Here is a 17,304-nt window from a genome sequence, read left to right on the forward strand (position 1 = left end):
CACATCCCCCCAACAACTCCAAAGCATGGCTTACTTGGTTTATTACACCACTGCTTGTTTCAGGGCTACCGAGCACAACTCCCTGCAAAAGCAAACTCGCCTACACTCAGGACTGCCATTCAGTCGTAGTCTGAATGTGAAGAACCAACATTCCGTTCTGCATCATGATCAACATGAGAAAGTCCTTGCAGCCTGCCTCCTCACTACAGTACCAAAACAAAATGGAAGAATAGAGATGGAGCCCAATTCTGTGGTGAGGAGTACGTGTTCTAATTTGTGGCTGTGAGATGGAAAGGTCAGTGAAGGGATGGGGGGGGGGGGGGGGGCGACCCAGTCTGTCCGACAGGAAGCAATGCATTTGAGAAGGAGCCAGGTGGAAGACTGACAGAGGGAAGGAAGTGAACAGTTCCAATAAACATCACACACACTTAGTCTGTGTATTCTGCCACAATGGACAGCAGCACCGTGATGTCATCAGGCTTCCCCCCTGCAGGACACAAGACAAAAGAGAACGTATTAAAAATCGGCTTTCCAGAGTTCAAAGTCAACTTGGAATGGCCCAATCTTCAAGCTGACAGTGGACATAAAACAGTGGTGCTGGAGGTGTTATTAGGGACGTAAAGGACTTCCCAGGAACCCGATACGTACCTCTTACATTCAGACCATTGTCACAGGCAAACTGAGCAAAAGGGGACATGTAGTTGGGGTCATAGGCCAGTTCATGGGCTTGCTTTGCAATGCTCTGTGCGGTCTGCTGGATGCTGTCATAGTTGGTACTCTGAGAAATACAAGCATTAGCATTAGCACCGGAGAAATGTGTGCAGGTATTTACTAAAGTGAATGTGTAGATATAAGAGTGTGTGCCAGCAGTTATGAGGTACTGTGATGTGTTACCTTGAGCTTTTTGAGCTCTTGCAGGATCATGTAGTCGGGCATGTTGTCGAAGAGGCCATCCGAGGCAGTCAGGATGATGTCACCCAGCTGGACGTCGAAGGAGGAGCTGTCAGCGGCCTCAGGGCTGGCGAAGAAAACACACAGGACAGGACTGTCAGTGTGGAGCAGCTAGAGGGCACTAGAAAGCTGCTACCAGACAGAGTAATAGTGCTCCTCACAAACAGAAATAGGATCAGGAGGAAGCAGGTCAAAAGTGACAGCTGGGCAATAAGACACTCGATTCCTCCTGGAACACAGTGGAACCGTCGCTGCTCCAGCCACACCCCCCCGCCCAGCATGCTCGCTGGCTTCTAGTAAGGTTATCAGGTTTATTTCATGGGAGCTGACTGTACCCTCTGATTCCACCAAGACTGTCGTTTTATTCTAACTGTCTCAGCTGACCTGGCCGTCCTGGGACTTGGCGTCAATGAGGACAGTTTGATTCATCAGGCTGCCTGGAAAATTCTAACTCAATGACCTGAACATTTCATTTGACCAGATGGGGAATATAACACTTCGTCAGTAAGATACTGTATCTCCTCCTGAAAGAACAGTTTCACCCTATTAAACCCCCTCCATGCCAGAAAGAGTAAATGTGAGTCGGTGTGTGTGAGTTTGCCGAGTTGTATGCATGGGAGCATGAATAGTGGCAATGTGCAAGTGTGCGTGTTAATGCAAAGTGTGGACTGCAATATAAAACACGAAAGGTCTCCTTTGCAATTGAGAAACATGGAGGAGCTCAAAAGTGTCTTCCGAGATTCTTGGAGAGAGAAAAAGAACAAGCCCAGTGGAAAGAGGTCTGGAGCTGGGCTGTGACTCTCATAGAATTTTGGATGACTGTTATTGGTCAGCCAAATTACCCTGGTCACCGTAATAACTGTTCAAATATATATATAAAAAAACATAATAATAGTCAAATGTATGTTTGACACCCCTGGAATAACAACAGTTTTCAACAGAAATGCTCATTTGAGACCAGGTGGAGGGTCAGAGAAGTGAGGGCGGTGGACTGACCTGTCACTGAGTACCACTCCCTCTGCACCTGGGGGAGCAATGGACAGCTGAAAAGGGGTGTTGAAGTAGTGCTGCTGTTCGTCCGAGCGGTGCACCACTTCTCCCCCTCGCACCACCAGGAAACCTGAGTCACCTAGATTACACGTGTGCAGTTGATGGCTTCGTCGGTCCAAAACCACGATACAGGCTGTGCTGCTCCCTGGGGAAGAGAGGGGAGAAGAGAGAGAGGGAACAGAAAAACATATGGTGGTTAGCCATCACTTGATATCCTTTCTCCTTGTGAGCAAGGAGTACGTGAGATCATGTTGGACCAGACAGTCTGGCACAGAGACCAAAAACAAATGCCATGTTCCCCCTGCTTCAGCTCCTAGACTGCCCCTGACCTTGAACGGACAGTCAAACACAGACCTTTAGCTGCTCTCCACCTATCCCAAAATAAGAAACGGGTCACTTTTGATAGACAAACATTGTGTGACTTGGTGGATAGCGGTGGCTCTGTGCAGGCAGCCTTGCCTGTGGTGTTGGGTCTCAGTTGAAATGTGTCCTCAGTCTGTCACATGCCAGTGCCTTAAAAAAAACATGTGGACCCATGAGCAGTGTCTGTTACTGCTCCTTCCACTGACCTTTTAGGTGCTCTGTAATGGGGTGAAATGGTCACGTGAGAGTAGGGACTTGGATAAATGTTTGTCCCAATGACTTCTGTGGAGCTGGACCTTGGTGGGTGCAGACTGAAGGACAGCACCATTTCAATTATATGATTATTACGTCACTTATTTGGATAGAATACGGCATATCACCACATTTTATTTTACTCAAGATTTTTTCAATTCGATTACTGGTAGTGATGGGGGGAGGAATCAATACAGTTACATATCGCAATATCATTTTGGATGATATCATATTGATACTGACTCAAAGTATTGATTTGTTAAAAAAAAAAAAAAAAAAATAATAATAATAATAAATACACACATATGTGTATGTATGTATATAAATAAAAACAAAAGTTTTAGAACACCTACTAATTGAATGAGTAGATGTGTCTAACCTTTGACTGGTACATATATATATATATATATATACACATACATACATACATACATACATACACACATACGTATGTATATACGTATGCATGTATATACGTATGTATGTCTATACATATGTACGTACGCATGTACACACACACACACACACACACACACACACACAAATAAATAAAAACATATGCCTTTTGCTAGGTAGCATTAACTAGCGCTAATTGGCTGTACCTGTGCCAAAACCTCTCATCCTATAGCGTATTCTCAATCTTTTTTAAATTATGAGCCAACATGTTTTCAGCACTTATTTCCATGACTGATCAAAACTAATTTTCTCATGTGCTCTCGTCTCTCTGCCGCAGACATATAGGTAACAATACGTTTGGAACAACAAATCGCCCAAAAAAAGCATTACATATAGAATGGTGAGAATGGCAATACATATCACCAAAGTATCGTGATAATATCATATTGTAAGATCCCTGGAAATTCCCAGCCCTAATGCTTAGGAGGGAAGGCATTTCAGCTTTGTATCATTATAATCATTATATTTTTTGAATGGATTGATGGAGTGCAGCTGAGTGGGCAGGGATACCCACAGGCAACAGATAAACACTCATGCTGCAGATACTGTATGACCCCCCCCCCCCATGCATTATTGTGTGTGTGTGTGTGTGTGTGTGTGTCAGTGAGTGAGAGAGCGTGTTTGCTCACCTAGCAGAGGTACTTTGTTCTGTAGGAGCTCGTAGTAGCCTGACGTGAGGATCCCCACAGGGCTGCTGGGGGTGAAGCGGCCCTCCTTCACCAGCCGCTCACACGTCCTCATCAGGGTGGCAGAGAACTGGGACGGGTCCACCCCGTAGTCCCTCCATCCACCTACACCATCCGCCACACCTGAGACATAAAGAACAAGAGAAAAGTGTATAAGTATCAGAACAGTGAATTATTATCTTTGTCATCAACAGTACCAATGTTGTCAACCCCGCGCAAAAGGGGTTGGAGGGCAAACCCCGCGCAAAAGGGGTTGGAGGGCAAACCCCGCCTTCACGCTCTCTTTCACACACCCTGGCTGTCTGGCTGGGCATTGTGTTTTGTCATTGTAAATTGCAGCTGTTCGCTGTTCCCAGTCACATGGCGACAAGAGACAAAAGACCAGAGATCCATCGTCTGGTTACCACTGACCAGACAAACTACTCATCAACTCACATCACTGTCTGTGTGTGAACCCTTTGGACTACAGCAAGAAAGAGAAATAAGCATCAAAACACCCCCGAGTAATAGTACAAAACAATACAAGCCATGAGCTTCTCCAAACTGCTCATTGCAGATTACCCAAAAAGGTACACGAGTGACACAAAATTAACAAATCAAACCACTCAATTCAAATAGAAAATGATGGACCTGCAGTTGTGGTACAAACCTGCTGATGCTCAACTCACTGACAGAGGAGGAGTGTATGAGTTCAGAGTGAGAGATGGACATGAAATCAGGGGCCCCTGCCTTGATTTACAGCTGTGTGACCCCCGTGATAATGTGGAATTGCATGCATATTAACAGAATGATGCGGAGACTCAGATTTTGCACTTTAAAATGTATGCCAAACAAAAACCAATGATTTAGTAATTAAAGGTCCAATGCAGCTGTTTTTATCTCAATATGAAATAATTTCTGGGTAACAAGTACCTTACTAGGATTTCAATTCAAATGGTTAAAAAAAAAAGAATAAACAAAAATAGCTTCTTAGCCAAGAGCATTTTCTAATGCAACATTTTTTCTAGGACTGTTTGGGAGTAGTCTGGTTGGGAGAGGAAAACTTAAAACTAGCTGTTATTGGCAGAGGTTTCAAACTTTCTTATTGGTCTATTAACTATTTTAAATCACCTGGTGATGTCACCAGACAGGCCAAAAATTCCATCCCACCAAAATACCGAAATCAATGTACAATTACACAGTATTATTCCAACCTCAGTGTGGAAATATGTATAAAACACAGGAAAATAAAGTTTTCGATTGTGCTGGGCCCTCTTTGATGTAATGGCAAAAATGTAGATTTCTGCCTAAATAGACATACCCAAAAGTAACTGCTTTTCATGTGTAATTACATGATTCTGACATGCCAAAACTGTATATTTTGAAAAACAACATCTGGGAGATGAGGAAATTATCAGAAGATAGGAATTACATAGTTCAGAATACACAAGATGAAGCACACACTAAATAAACGTTTAAAAAATATATATATATTTTGAAAGTAATCCTTCATTGACAAGCTAAGTGAATTATTGATGCCCAGAGCTGGAAACACAGATGGCTTCCACAACACATGAACAACATGAGAAAAAAATAGGATTGATAGACCTAACAACTAGAAATGGGCAGATGTTTTAGTAAGTGGTGTCAGGACGTTTCCAAGAGTCCCTAAACCTCTCCAAAGTGGCATGTCTGTAAATGAGAATTCCAGTGCTATTAGATATTTGCAATCCCTAAATGCTAGTTGTTCAGTATTAAAAAAAACAATTTCTACCATATCAACCTCACTCAAATATTGTGCTGGTGTTATGGGGTATCCAGGTTACATTCAAGTGTCCTTTCAACCTCTCCAAAGTGTTTGAATGTGGCAATTGCACTGTTTTTGCACACTGGTATTTGGCATTTTATTAGCATCCCCAATTAGCCATTGCAAAAGTTGTAGCTACTCTTCCTGGGGTCCACACAAAACATCAGACAAGAACAGAACTACATACATTTGAAAAAAAGGCACACGCAGCTTACATATCAATGCATACACACAAACTATCTAGGTCAAATAGGGGAGAGGCGTTATGCCACGAGGTGTTGCTTTATCTCTTTTTTTAAACCAGGTTTGCTGTTTATTTGAGCAATATGAGATGGAAGGAAGTTCCAAGCAATAAGGGCTCTATATAATACTGTTCGTTTTCTTGAATTTCTTCTGGATTTGGGGACAATGAAAAGACCCCTGGTGGCATGTCTGGTGGGATATGTGTGTGGGTGTCAGAGCTGTGTGTAAGTTTACTATGCAAACAATTTGGGATTTTCAACACATGAAGTGATGCAGTCAGTCTCTCCTCAACTCCCAGCCAAGAGACACTGGCATGCATAGTATTAATATTAGCCCTCTGATTACAATTAAGAGCAAAACGTGCTGCTCTTTTCTGGGCCAGCTGCGGCTTAACTAGATCTTTCCTTGCAGCACTGGACCACACGACTGGACAATAATCAAGAATAGACAAAACTAGAGACTGCAGAACTTGCATTTTGGATTTTTATGTCAAAAAAGCAGAGCATCTCTATTACGGCTAGACCTCTCCCCATCTTCGCAACCACTGAATCTATATGTTTTGACCATGACAGTTTACAATCTAAGGTTACAGCAAGTAATTTAGTCTCCTCAATTTGTTCAACCAGCAAACCATTCATTACCAGATTCAGCTGAGGTCTAGTACTTAAGGAATGATTGGTACCAAATGCAATGCTCTTAGTTTTAGAGATGTTCAGGACCAGTTTATCACTGGCCAACCATTCCAAAAACAGACTGCAACTCTTTGTTAAGGATTTCAGTGACTTCATTAGCTGTGGTTGCTGATGCAAATATGGTTGAATCATCAGCATACATGGAGACACATGCTTTGTTTAATGCCAGTGGCAGGTCATTGGTGAAAAGAGTAGAGGGCCTAGAGCGCTGCCCTGCGGTACACAGCACTTTACATGTTTGACAGAGACGCTTCCATTAAAGAAAACCCTTTGAGTTCTAATAGATAGCTCTGAATCCACGATATGGCAGAGGTTGAAAAGCCATAGCACTTAGGTTTTCAACAACAGGTTATGGTCAATATCAAAGGCTACACTGAAATCTAACAGTATAACTCCCACAATCTTCTTATTATCAATTTCTTTCAACCAATCATCAGTAATTTGTGTCAGTGCAGTACATGTGGTTATGGTCAATATGCTGAAAGTCTTGTTCATTTGTTTACAGAGAAACACTTTGGCTTCCCTCCAGGCCTGAGGACAAAGACTTTCCTCTAGGCTCAGATTAAAAACATGACAGATAGATGGAAAGCTACTGAGGATGGTGGCTGACTCTATAGCCACTCCTAAGTTGTCAATGCCAGGAGGTTAGTCATTATTGATCGTTAACAATAATTTTCCCACCTCTCCCACACTAACTTTACAAAATTCAAACTTGCACTGCTTTTCTTTCATTATTTAATGCATGAATATAATTGTTCACTGTTTGTCGTGGGCATTTCCTGCCTAAGTTTGCCAATGAAATAAAAATCGGCAACATCAAATGGTTTTGTGATTATGAAGCCATCTGATTCGATGAAAAATTGAATTTAATTGTTCTTTCTGCCCATAATTTCATTTAAAGTACAAGTTTTTTCCATTATTCTTTATATAATTGATCTTGGTTTCATAATAAAGTTTATTCTTCTTTTTGTTGAGTTTAGTCACATACTTACTGCAAATTGAGAAATTAAGCGAGTGTTAGATGTACGGCCAGACTTATTAGCCACTCCTTTTGCCCCATCTCTTTCAACCATACAGTTTTTCCATTCCTCATCAATCTATGGAGCCTTAACAGTTTTAACAGTCAGTTTCTTAACAGGTGCATGTTTATCAATAATTGGAAGAAGCAATTTCATAAATTCATCAAGTGCAGCGTCTGGATGCTCCTCATTAATCACATCAGACCAACAAATATTTTTAACATCATCCAAATAAGAGTCACAGCAAAATATTTTGTATGATCTCTTACACTATTTTAGGCCCAGCTGTTGGAACTTTGGCTTTCCTGGATATAGCCACTATATTGTGATCACTGCATCCAATGGGTACGGATATAGCTTTAGAACAAAGTTCTACAGCATTGTGATCGATACATCTGGATGATCTTGTTCCTGTAGTGTTTGAAAACACCCTGGTAGGTTGATTAATAACCTGAACCAGATTACAGGCACTGGTTACAGTAAGAAGCTTCTTCTTGAGCGGACAGCTTGATGAAAACCAGTCAATATTCAGGTCCCCAAGAAAGTAGACCTCACTGTTAAATCAAACACTATCAAGCGTTTCACACAAACTCAGAAAAAAAAGAAAACAGCCCTTTTTCAGGACCCTGTCATCCAAAGATAATTCATAAAAATACAAATAACTTCACAGATCTTCATTGTAAAGGGTTTAAACACTGTTTCCCATGCTTGTTCAATGAACCATAAACAATTAATGAACATGCACCTGTGGAATGGTCGTTAAGACACTAACAGCTACCCAGGGTCCCTGCTCATCTACGTGAATGTACCTTAGGCTTGCTGCAAGGAGGCATGAGGACTGCGGATGTGGCCAGGGCAATAAATTGCAATGTCCGTACTGTGAGGCCCAGCTGTTGGAACTAAGACAGCACTACATGGAGACAGGACGGACAGCTGATCATCCTCACAGTGGCAGACCACGTGTAACAACACCTGCACAGGATCGGTACATCCGAACATCACACCTGCGGGACAGGTACAGGATGGCAAAAACAACTGCCCGGGTTACACCAGGAACGCACAATCCCTCCATCAGTGCTCAGACTGTCCACAATAGGCTGAGAGAGGCTGGACTGAGGGCTTGTAGGCCTGTTGTAATGCAGGTCCTCACCAGACATCACCGGCAACAATGTGGGAACAAACACACTGTCGCTGGACCAGACAGGACTGGCAAAAAGTGCTCTTCACTGACGAGTCGCGGTTGTGTCTCATCAGGGGTGATGGTCGGATTTGCGTTTATCGTCGGTGGAATGAGCGTTACACCGAGGCCTGTACTCTGGAACGGGACCAATTTGGAGGTGGAGGGTCCGCCATGGTCTGGGGCGGTGTGTCACAGCATCATCGGACTGAGCTTGTTGTCATTGCAGGCAATCTCAACGCTGTGCGTTACAGGGAAGACATCCTCCTCCCTCATGTGGTACCCTTCCTGCAGGCTCATCCTGACATGACCCTCCAGCATGACAATGCCACCAGCCATACTGCTCGTTCTGTGCGTGATTTCCTGCAACACAGGAATGTCAGTGTTCTGCCATGGCCAGCGAAGAGCCCAGATCTCAATCCCATTGAGCATGTCTGGGACCTGTTTGATCAGAGGGTGAGGGCTAGGGCCATTCCCACCAGAAATGTCTGGGAACTTGCAGGTACCTTGGTGGAAGAGTGGGGTAACATCTCACAGCAAGAACTGTCAAATCTGGTGCAGTCCATGAGAGGATGTACTGTAGTACTTAATGCAGCTGGTGGCCACACCAAATAGTGACTGTTACTTTTGACCCCCCCCCCCTTTTGTTCAGGGACATATTATTCAATTTCTGCTAGTCACATGTCTGTGGAACATGTTCAGTTTGTATTAGTTGTTGAATCTTATGTTCATACAAATATTTACACATGTTAAGTTTGCTGAAAATAAACAGTTGACAGTGAGGACGTTTCTTTTTTTGCTAAGTTTATTATTTAGATACGGGCTGTTAGCACTTGGTGGCCTATAGCAACACCCCAAAGGAAAAGGCTTTAGATGTGCCAAGTGAACCTGCAACCACAACACTTGACATAAGATCTAAGCATTACAGGGATATGGCTCTGAATATATACAGCAACTCCTCCCCCATAAACATTTCTGTCTCTTCAAAAATGTTATATCCTTGTATTGCTACTGCTGTATCATCAAATGAATAATCTAAGTGAGTGACAGAAATGGTTAATATATTAATGATATCAAGTTATTGATTTCATTAACCTTATTTCTAAGCCTACCTATATTAATATGGGCTATTTTCAGCCCTTTCCTGGGTAGCTTATCAGAGGTAGACATAATATTGAAAAGAGCAGAAAAATCAAGAGAGAGAGAGAAAAAAAACATTCAGCAGTCCATTAAATCAATTGGTGTGTGTGTTGCAGGGTTGAGGCTACGAAAACCATAGGCTTGGCTCTCATCCCTTCCAGGCTTCTGGGAGGGATGGTGGACAAAGCCTGTCATAGTGTATGTAAGCAACGTCCCCACGCACTCTGGCAGCTTTCATGGCAGGGATCAGTTCTTTCCTCTTCTGGCGCACAGCTTCAGGATAGTCCTCATTGAGAAAGATATACGTTCCTCTCAAGTTCTTGGCTCTTTCCAGAACAGCTACCTTGTCCTTGAACCTCAGGAACTTAACCACTATCAGCCTGGGTCTATCACCTGGGCTGGTGGTGGGTTTTCCAGTCCTGTGGGCACGCTCCACCTCAATCTCCTGTGGTCCATCTTCAATTTCTCAGAGATAATTTCCCTCACTTTGTCCTTCCGTCCACGACCATGTTGTTTTGCCTTGATTGTCCCTCAAAATAGTCAGATTTATGTGTCATTGTTATCTTGGATTCACACACAGAACTGATGTCCTCTCTCAATGACTTACAGATTGCTGTCATCTTGCCGTTCTCCTGTTTGAACTCGTCCAGCTGACCCTGGGAGAACTGCAAAATGTTATTCAGGCCCTGGACCTCTCTGGTCAGGTCGTCCATTCTTTTATTAGTAGAATCCACAAGTATTTGGACAAAACACTTTAAACTATTTTCTTGTTGTTGTAACAACTGCTTATAGGTCTCTTTTTGTTAATTTAAAAGATCCTTCACGTGTGAAAGAGAGACACCACTGTCCTCAACGGTACTCCCGGCGGCTTTGGTCTTTGTCATGGCAGCTAGCAACGTATGTTAGGCTGTTACTCCTCGCAGTTCCAGACACGGCAGGTCACGGGGAAAATTGAAAACAACAAACAGCAGGGATCTAGACAGCCACAAACCCGGGACAATCCGTGTCCAGCTAGCTAGCAGCTATGCTAGCTGCGACGCCAAATAGCTCCTCAGACCAGTCCTTGGTCGGCAGGATCACTGGAAAGATGGAAAGCTTTCAGAAAGAATCAACGTATTCCGTGTTAATTGCGTTTATGGTTCACAATGCTAACCGGAATGTAGGTAGCAGCCATCTTGAAACGAGGTCATCGGCTCAGCCTGACCTTATACATTCGTATGCCTATATATGGTTGTCACACCAAAGATTTTAAGGCACAGATCAATAGCCAAGATACTCATGCTAGACTGAATTGAATAAAACAATATAAAATATTGGGACTGTACATTTAAGAGGTTTTTAAACAAACCATGCAAGGAGGACTTAATTTCCACTGAAAATGTTACAAAACACTTGAACAGTGTCCATGCAAAGTCTGGTAATGACGACATTCTGTTACCAAACTTTGCATCTGCACTGTTCTTCTTGCATCTACACTCAACCTCCTCCGATAGCTTAGCAAAGCTCTTGGTTGGTGCCTAAAACAAACACTTCCATATACTGTACACACTCACAGATGCATGTCCTACACCTCCTTCCACAGCAGCACATAAGTACCTTTATTTAACTAGGCAAGTCAGTTAAGAACAAATTCTTATTTACAATGATGGCCTACCGGGGAACAGTCGGTTAACTACCTCGTTCAGGGGCAGAACGACTGATTTTTACCTTGTCAGCTTGAGGATTCGATCCAGCAACCTTTTGGTTACAGGCCCAACGCTCTAATCACTAGGCTACCTGCCGCCCCATAGTACAGGCCCAAAGCCACTCTCGCCATGGCAAAACGGGCATTTCCAAGAGATTAAAAAAACTTAATTGACATTAAAACTACACTGGGTATAGGGAGGCCTGTCTATAATAAGAGGCCAGGATAGAATCCTTCCCGCCAACAGATTGTGTTAGCCAAACAGAAGTAATATAGCACCCTGGTGGGACATGGAATACATAAGCCCAGAGCCAGCAGTCTCTGTGGGTGTTTGATCCTGTCTCCATGACCAGTTAATTAGCCACAGAGGAAAGCAGCTCAGCCTCAGCCCCTGACCTGATGTGGTCCATCATGACAAATCAGTAGACAATGTGAGCACCACTTTATTTCCTTAAAGCATGAGCAGACTAAAGCTATCCATGTAAAAACTACCGACCGTGTTATCACTACACAATGAGCATACTGAAGAGCTCTGATGCAGTAATGTTTCAGGTCCAAGGTTCCACCTGGTAGAGAAAGGCAGTAGGCTACACTAGACATCCAACCATTTCATTTTAGTTCAGCACTACTTCTTGCAATGACTCATCCTGCGCTTCTACCAGTCAAATGGGGCAAGTTTTTGAAAGGCATCTCATTCACTGCCTTAACATGATACAGTGTTAGGCCTACATCCTATCAAGAAAACAGGGCAACTTAAACCAAGGTAAAATTATGAACTAGCCTAACCCTAACTATATTTAATGAGGTAGAACACAGTGTTACAGATAGAAATGTATTCCATAAAACTGCCAGTTATTTGTTACACATGATAGGATGTTGTGTAATTCTGCACATTCTGAACAGGGCAGTTGATGAAACTTATTTCGGTGGTCTTTTCCCCCGACTGTTGTTCAAACAAGCTTTACATCATCTTAAAAGCAGGGTTAGCTAGCTTTGGCTGATAATCATGACGTACATTCCATGCGACAGTATCTGTTCATGCTAACATCTTATGTTTGTTGATTAAGACGACATAGAAGTAAGTAAAAAAAATTGGCAACCAAGCATATCCAAAATGTTTATAGAATGATTACAAAGCCCCCCGAGTGGCGCAGCAGTCTAAGGCACTGCATCGCAGTGCTTGAGGCGTCACTACAGACCCGGGTTCGTTCCCAGGCAGTTTCACAACCGGCCGTGACCTGGAGCCCATAGGGTGGCGCACAATTGGCCCAGCGTCGTCCGAGTTAGGGGAGGGTTTGGCCGAGGGGGCTTTACTTGGCTCATCGCGCTCAAGGTTCGTCAGTTGAACTGAGTTTTCTCCTACACATCGGTGCAGCTGGGTTCTGGGTTAAGCGGGCGGTTGTTAAGAAGCGAGGTTTGGCGGGCAATGTTTCTGAGGACGCATGACTCTACCTTCCCCTCTCCCAAACCCGCTGGGGAGTTGCAGCGATGAGACAAGATCATAATTGGATCACAATTAGATATCACAAAATTGGGAAGAATTTAAAAAATATATATATATATAATGAGTAAAAAAATAATACAGCTGTTGTCAGGTTATGAGTAAAGTAGGCAATTTAACAACAGGAGTAAAGGCAGTACCCTACAGCTGTACCCTACTCAGGGGCGTGGTCACATTAAACCCTGCCTTCTTTGTGTATCTATGAGGGGGATTGATAAATCCCACCTGGGAGCCTGTGTTGACCCCAAGCCATGAACAGGTAATCAAATGGCTACCCGGACTATTTGCATTGTGTGCCCCCCCAACCCCTCTTTTTACGCTGCTGCTACTCTCTGTTTATCATATATGCATAGTCACTAACTATACATTCATGTACATACTACCTTAAATTGGGCCAACCAACCAGTGCTCCCGCACATTGGCTAACTACATTGTGTCCCACCCACCACCCGCCAACCCCTCTTTTACGCTACTGCTACTCTCTGTTCATCATATATGCATAGTCACTTTAACCATATCTACGTGTGCATACTACCTCAATCAGCCTGTCTGTATGTAGCCTCACTACTTTTATAGCCTCGCTACTGTATATAGCCTGTCTTTTTATTTCTTTACCTACCTATTGTTCACCTAATCCCTTTTTTCCACTATTGGTTAGAGCCTGTAAGTGAGCATTTCACTCTAAGGTCTACTACACCTGTTGTATTCGGCGCATGTCGCAATTTAAATTCATTTATCTTACAGAAAAGAGATGCATGTTTCTGGATGATGTACCATGCAGCCTTGTTGACAAAATGACCGAGCCACATAAATGATTGTTAGATTCGAGAATGGCGATCCTCCCTCTCACCCATTGTCTTAACGGGCCATAGACGAGTGCTCCGCGGCTTAGCATAATCGAATCCGCCCAATGTGATCTTGGTCCATATAAACCGGATGCAACCCGGATATAGACGATCCCTGAATCGGCGTGTGAGAACGTGAGTAGATTACCTTGAAAACAACGGCCGGACATCTTGGACGTATTCTCCAGGTTTTATTACATCTCAGTGGTGCAAACCTGCTTTAGGCACCGTTCTGAATGTGTGACATCTGGTAAATAAGAACTTGATAATGATATGGGCGGATATTTTCTTTGGACTGGTAAAACGACAATGCACTTCCCCCTCATCAGTCTGTAAGACGTGAATTGGTCCTGGAAACATGGCTGCCTCCATGTTCAACCATTCTGACCTTTAGAAAACACCGGACAGTGAGTTTCCCCTAGGCGTGTGTGAAATGTGTGTAAAATCCACAACAAAGTAGGCTAAGGCTAATGAATATGAAGGTATAGGCTGTCATAACAGAATTATACATTTTGTTGAACTCCAACGAACCTTATTGTTCTTAGCATCGAATGGCGGAACAATTCATAGACTAACAATTTATAGCCACAATCAACGTGCGACTTCCACATTTGTCACGCCATGAAATAGCTGTGTATACATTGTATCACTGTATACATGTTCACACTATCGCCACTAGTAGCGCTCGTAAGAGGGCCTGTCCATACGTCTAGGTGAAAGGTCTTTACAATTACTCTTCAACAAAGTATACATTTTTTGTAAACCCAGGCACAATGTTTCTCGGTAGCTTATAGGCCTACAGACCACAGCTGTAATCTACCGTAGAACGCAAACATCGGAAAACACTAACAACTTTTAAGACGAGGTTAAATCAGGTAAGGGGTAGGGAATATCCTCGTTTTCGTGACATGGGTTGGCGACACATGCTAGGCTACACATTGAAGGTTAAATGTGGAAAATGCTATAGGCCTATTATTCCCCAAAATACCTTGCACATTTCACGGTGGCTTTTGTTTTCTTATAATAAACGACTAGACTACTTTAACGGTATCTTTACCAAACAGATCATTTGAATATTAAAGCGAGACTTACCCAATACATCGGCGGACCTATGCCGGGCAATGAAACAAGCGTCATCCCCGTAGCACATCCCTTTCTTCAATATCCCCTTACGAAAGTCTTTCCCAAACCCACAACTAGCTGTGACCAGGCTGTAGTCCCGACCATCAGTTTGAGAGAGTCCGCCGAGGACAGCCCTCGCAACCAGTCTTCCATAGGAGAGTACGGATAACATTCCTCAATACCTGCCGAGCCCTTCACTCTCCTCTCCGCCTAGCCTACTTGGAGACTCTATTCGACTTCCACCATTCGTTTTGGATACTTCTACCACTGAATAGGCTAAAACGCGAGTCAGAGGTAACACAACCGTAGAGAAGGGTCCAGGACTATGTCAAATTCTTTTAAATTGTGAAATTGCACTGGTTCTTTAGGTTTTGGTGGATTTCATTGATCTTCCGGTGTGCACAATCCTTGCCGACATGTTTCCAGTAACACACAAATGCACGCCGGCAGCGCAAACCGGGTCCTCCGGTCTTGGGATTCGTTGGCCCGACGTCACAGCTGCGCACGCAAATGCAGGCTCTCCCTACGCTTAATCAAAGAAGACCTAATATAATTGACAAGATGGTCGACTGTCCGCTCTAACGATGGAAATACAAGTCTGCAAAGGCGAGATCAGGAGGAAACGGTCTAGTTAATGATATGTTATAGAAACATACCAATACACTTGTAACAACCTAAGCATTATTTAGCTTCGATCAAATAAGCCCCACCTATCAAATAGCAATTCCCTTTTATCTTGACCAAATGTAACACTCTCCTATTGCCCCCATACAAAAAAACACCTTACTTTGCTTAATCTGCGCGGACAGATTTTGGGCGGAGTCGACCCTGTAGCTTCTTCATCGATGAGTTTTAACGGCGGTTGGCATCCAATATATGTTGCATTACCGTCACCTACTATACTGGAGTACAACTCCCTTATACTTTGCTTGAATTTTTTTACTTTTTTAAATCCCTTCCGTCTAACACTACACAAAAAAGTATAAATAACACCACCCTACTCCACTATTTAAATCTATTTATTCCTACCTCAGGCCAACAACCTGAAAGGATGGGACATCACCACCCTGTAACTCTTCTGATGTCAAGTCTCGCACACCCAAATACCTATCTGCAGCTGCCAACCACAATTAATCTTGATGGTTGTACAGTCCTCTCAAATAAAACTGTGAAGGACTTCGGCGTTACTCTGAACCCTGATCTCTCTTTTGATGAACATATCAGACTGTTTCAAGGATAGCTTTTTTCCATCTACGTAACATTGCAAAAATCAGAAACTTTCTGTCCAAAAATTATGCAGAAAATTAATCCATGCTTTTGTCACTTCTAGGTTAGAGTACTGCAATGCTTTCCGGCTACTCAGATAAAGCAATAAATAAACTTCAGTTAGTGCTTAACACGGCTGCTAGAATCTTGACTAGAACCAAAAGATTTGATCATATTACTCCAGTGCTAGCCTTTCTGGCTTCCTGTTAAGGCAAGGGCTGATTTCAAGGTTTTACTGCTCACCTACAAAGCATTACATGGGCTTGCTCCTACCTATCGTTCCGATTTGGTCCTCATCTCTTCAGTAGGTCTTATGATTGAGTGTAGTCTGGCCCAGGAGTGTGAAGGTGAACGGAAAGGCACTGGAGCAACGAACTGTCCTTGCTGTCTCTGCCTGGCCGGTTCCCCTGTCTCCACTGGGATTCTCTGCCTCAAACCCTATTACAGGGGCTTAGTCACTGGCTTACTGGTGCTCTTCCATGCCGTCCCTAGGAGGGGTGCGTCACTTGAGTGGGTTGAGTCACTGGCGTGATCTTCCTGTCCGGGTTGGCTCCCCCCCTTGGGTTCGTGCTGTGGGGGAGATCTTTGTGGGCTATACTCGGCCTTGTCTCAGGATGGTAAGTTGGTGGTTGGAGATATCCCTCTAGTGGTGTGGGGGCTGTGCTTTGGCAAAGTGGGTGGGGTTATATCCTGCCTGTTTGGCCCTGTCCGGGGGTATCATCGGACGGGGCCACAGTGTCTCCCGACCCCTCCTGTCTCAGTCTCCAGTATTTATGCTGCAATAGTTTGTGTCGGGGGCTTGTTATATCTGGAGTATTTCTCCTGTCTTATCCAGTGTCGTGTGAATTTAAGTATGCTCTCTCTTTTTTTCTTTTTTTCTTTCTTTCTTTTTTTCTTTCTTTCTTTCTTTCTTTCTTTCTTTCTTTCTTTCTTTCTTTCTTTCTTTCTTTCTTTCTTTCTTTCTTTCTTTCTTTCTTTCTTTCTTTCTTTCTTTCTTTCTTTCTTTCTTTCTTTCTTTCTTTCTTTCTTTCTTTCTGAGGACCTGAGCCCTAGGACCATGCCTCAGGACTA

General features: G+C 43.3%; 1 protein-coding gene across 1 annotated transcript; it reads right to left on the bottom strand.

Moving 5' to 3' along the window:
- Positions 1-17: 17 nt before the first annotated feature.
- On the bottom strand, positions 18-15,979 carry LOC115204203 (protein phosphatase PTC7 homolog). Its single transcript, XM_029769588.1, has 6 exons — positions 14,938-15,979; positions 3,702-3,881; positions 1,948-2,146; positions 895-1,018; positions 649-778; positions 18-487 (listed from the first exon to the last, which is right to left on the bottom strand). The coding sequence occupies exons 1-6, from the start codon at positions 15,137-15,139 to the stop codon at positions 429-431; spliced, it is 894 nt and encodes a 297-aa protein (XP_029625448.1). The 5' UTR covers positions 15,140-15,979; the 3' UTR covers positions 18-428.
- Positions 15,980-17,304: the final 1,325 nt, after the last annotated feature.

This window comes from Salmo trutta, chromosome 12 (assembly GCF_901001165.1).
Source record: "Salmo trutta chromosome 12, fSalTru1.1, whole genome shotgun sequence".
In the NCBI taxonomy this organism is placed as follows: Eukaryota; Metazoa; Chordata; class Actinopteri; order Salmoniformes; family Salmonidae; genus Salmo; species Salmo trutta.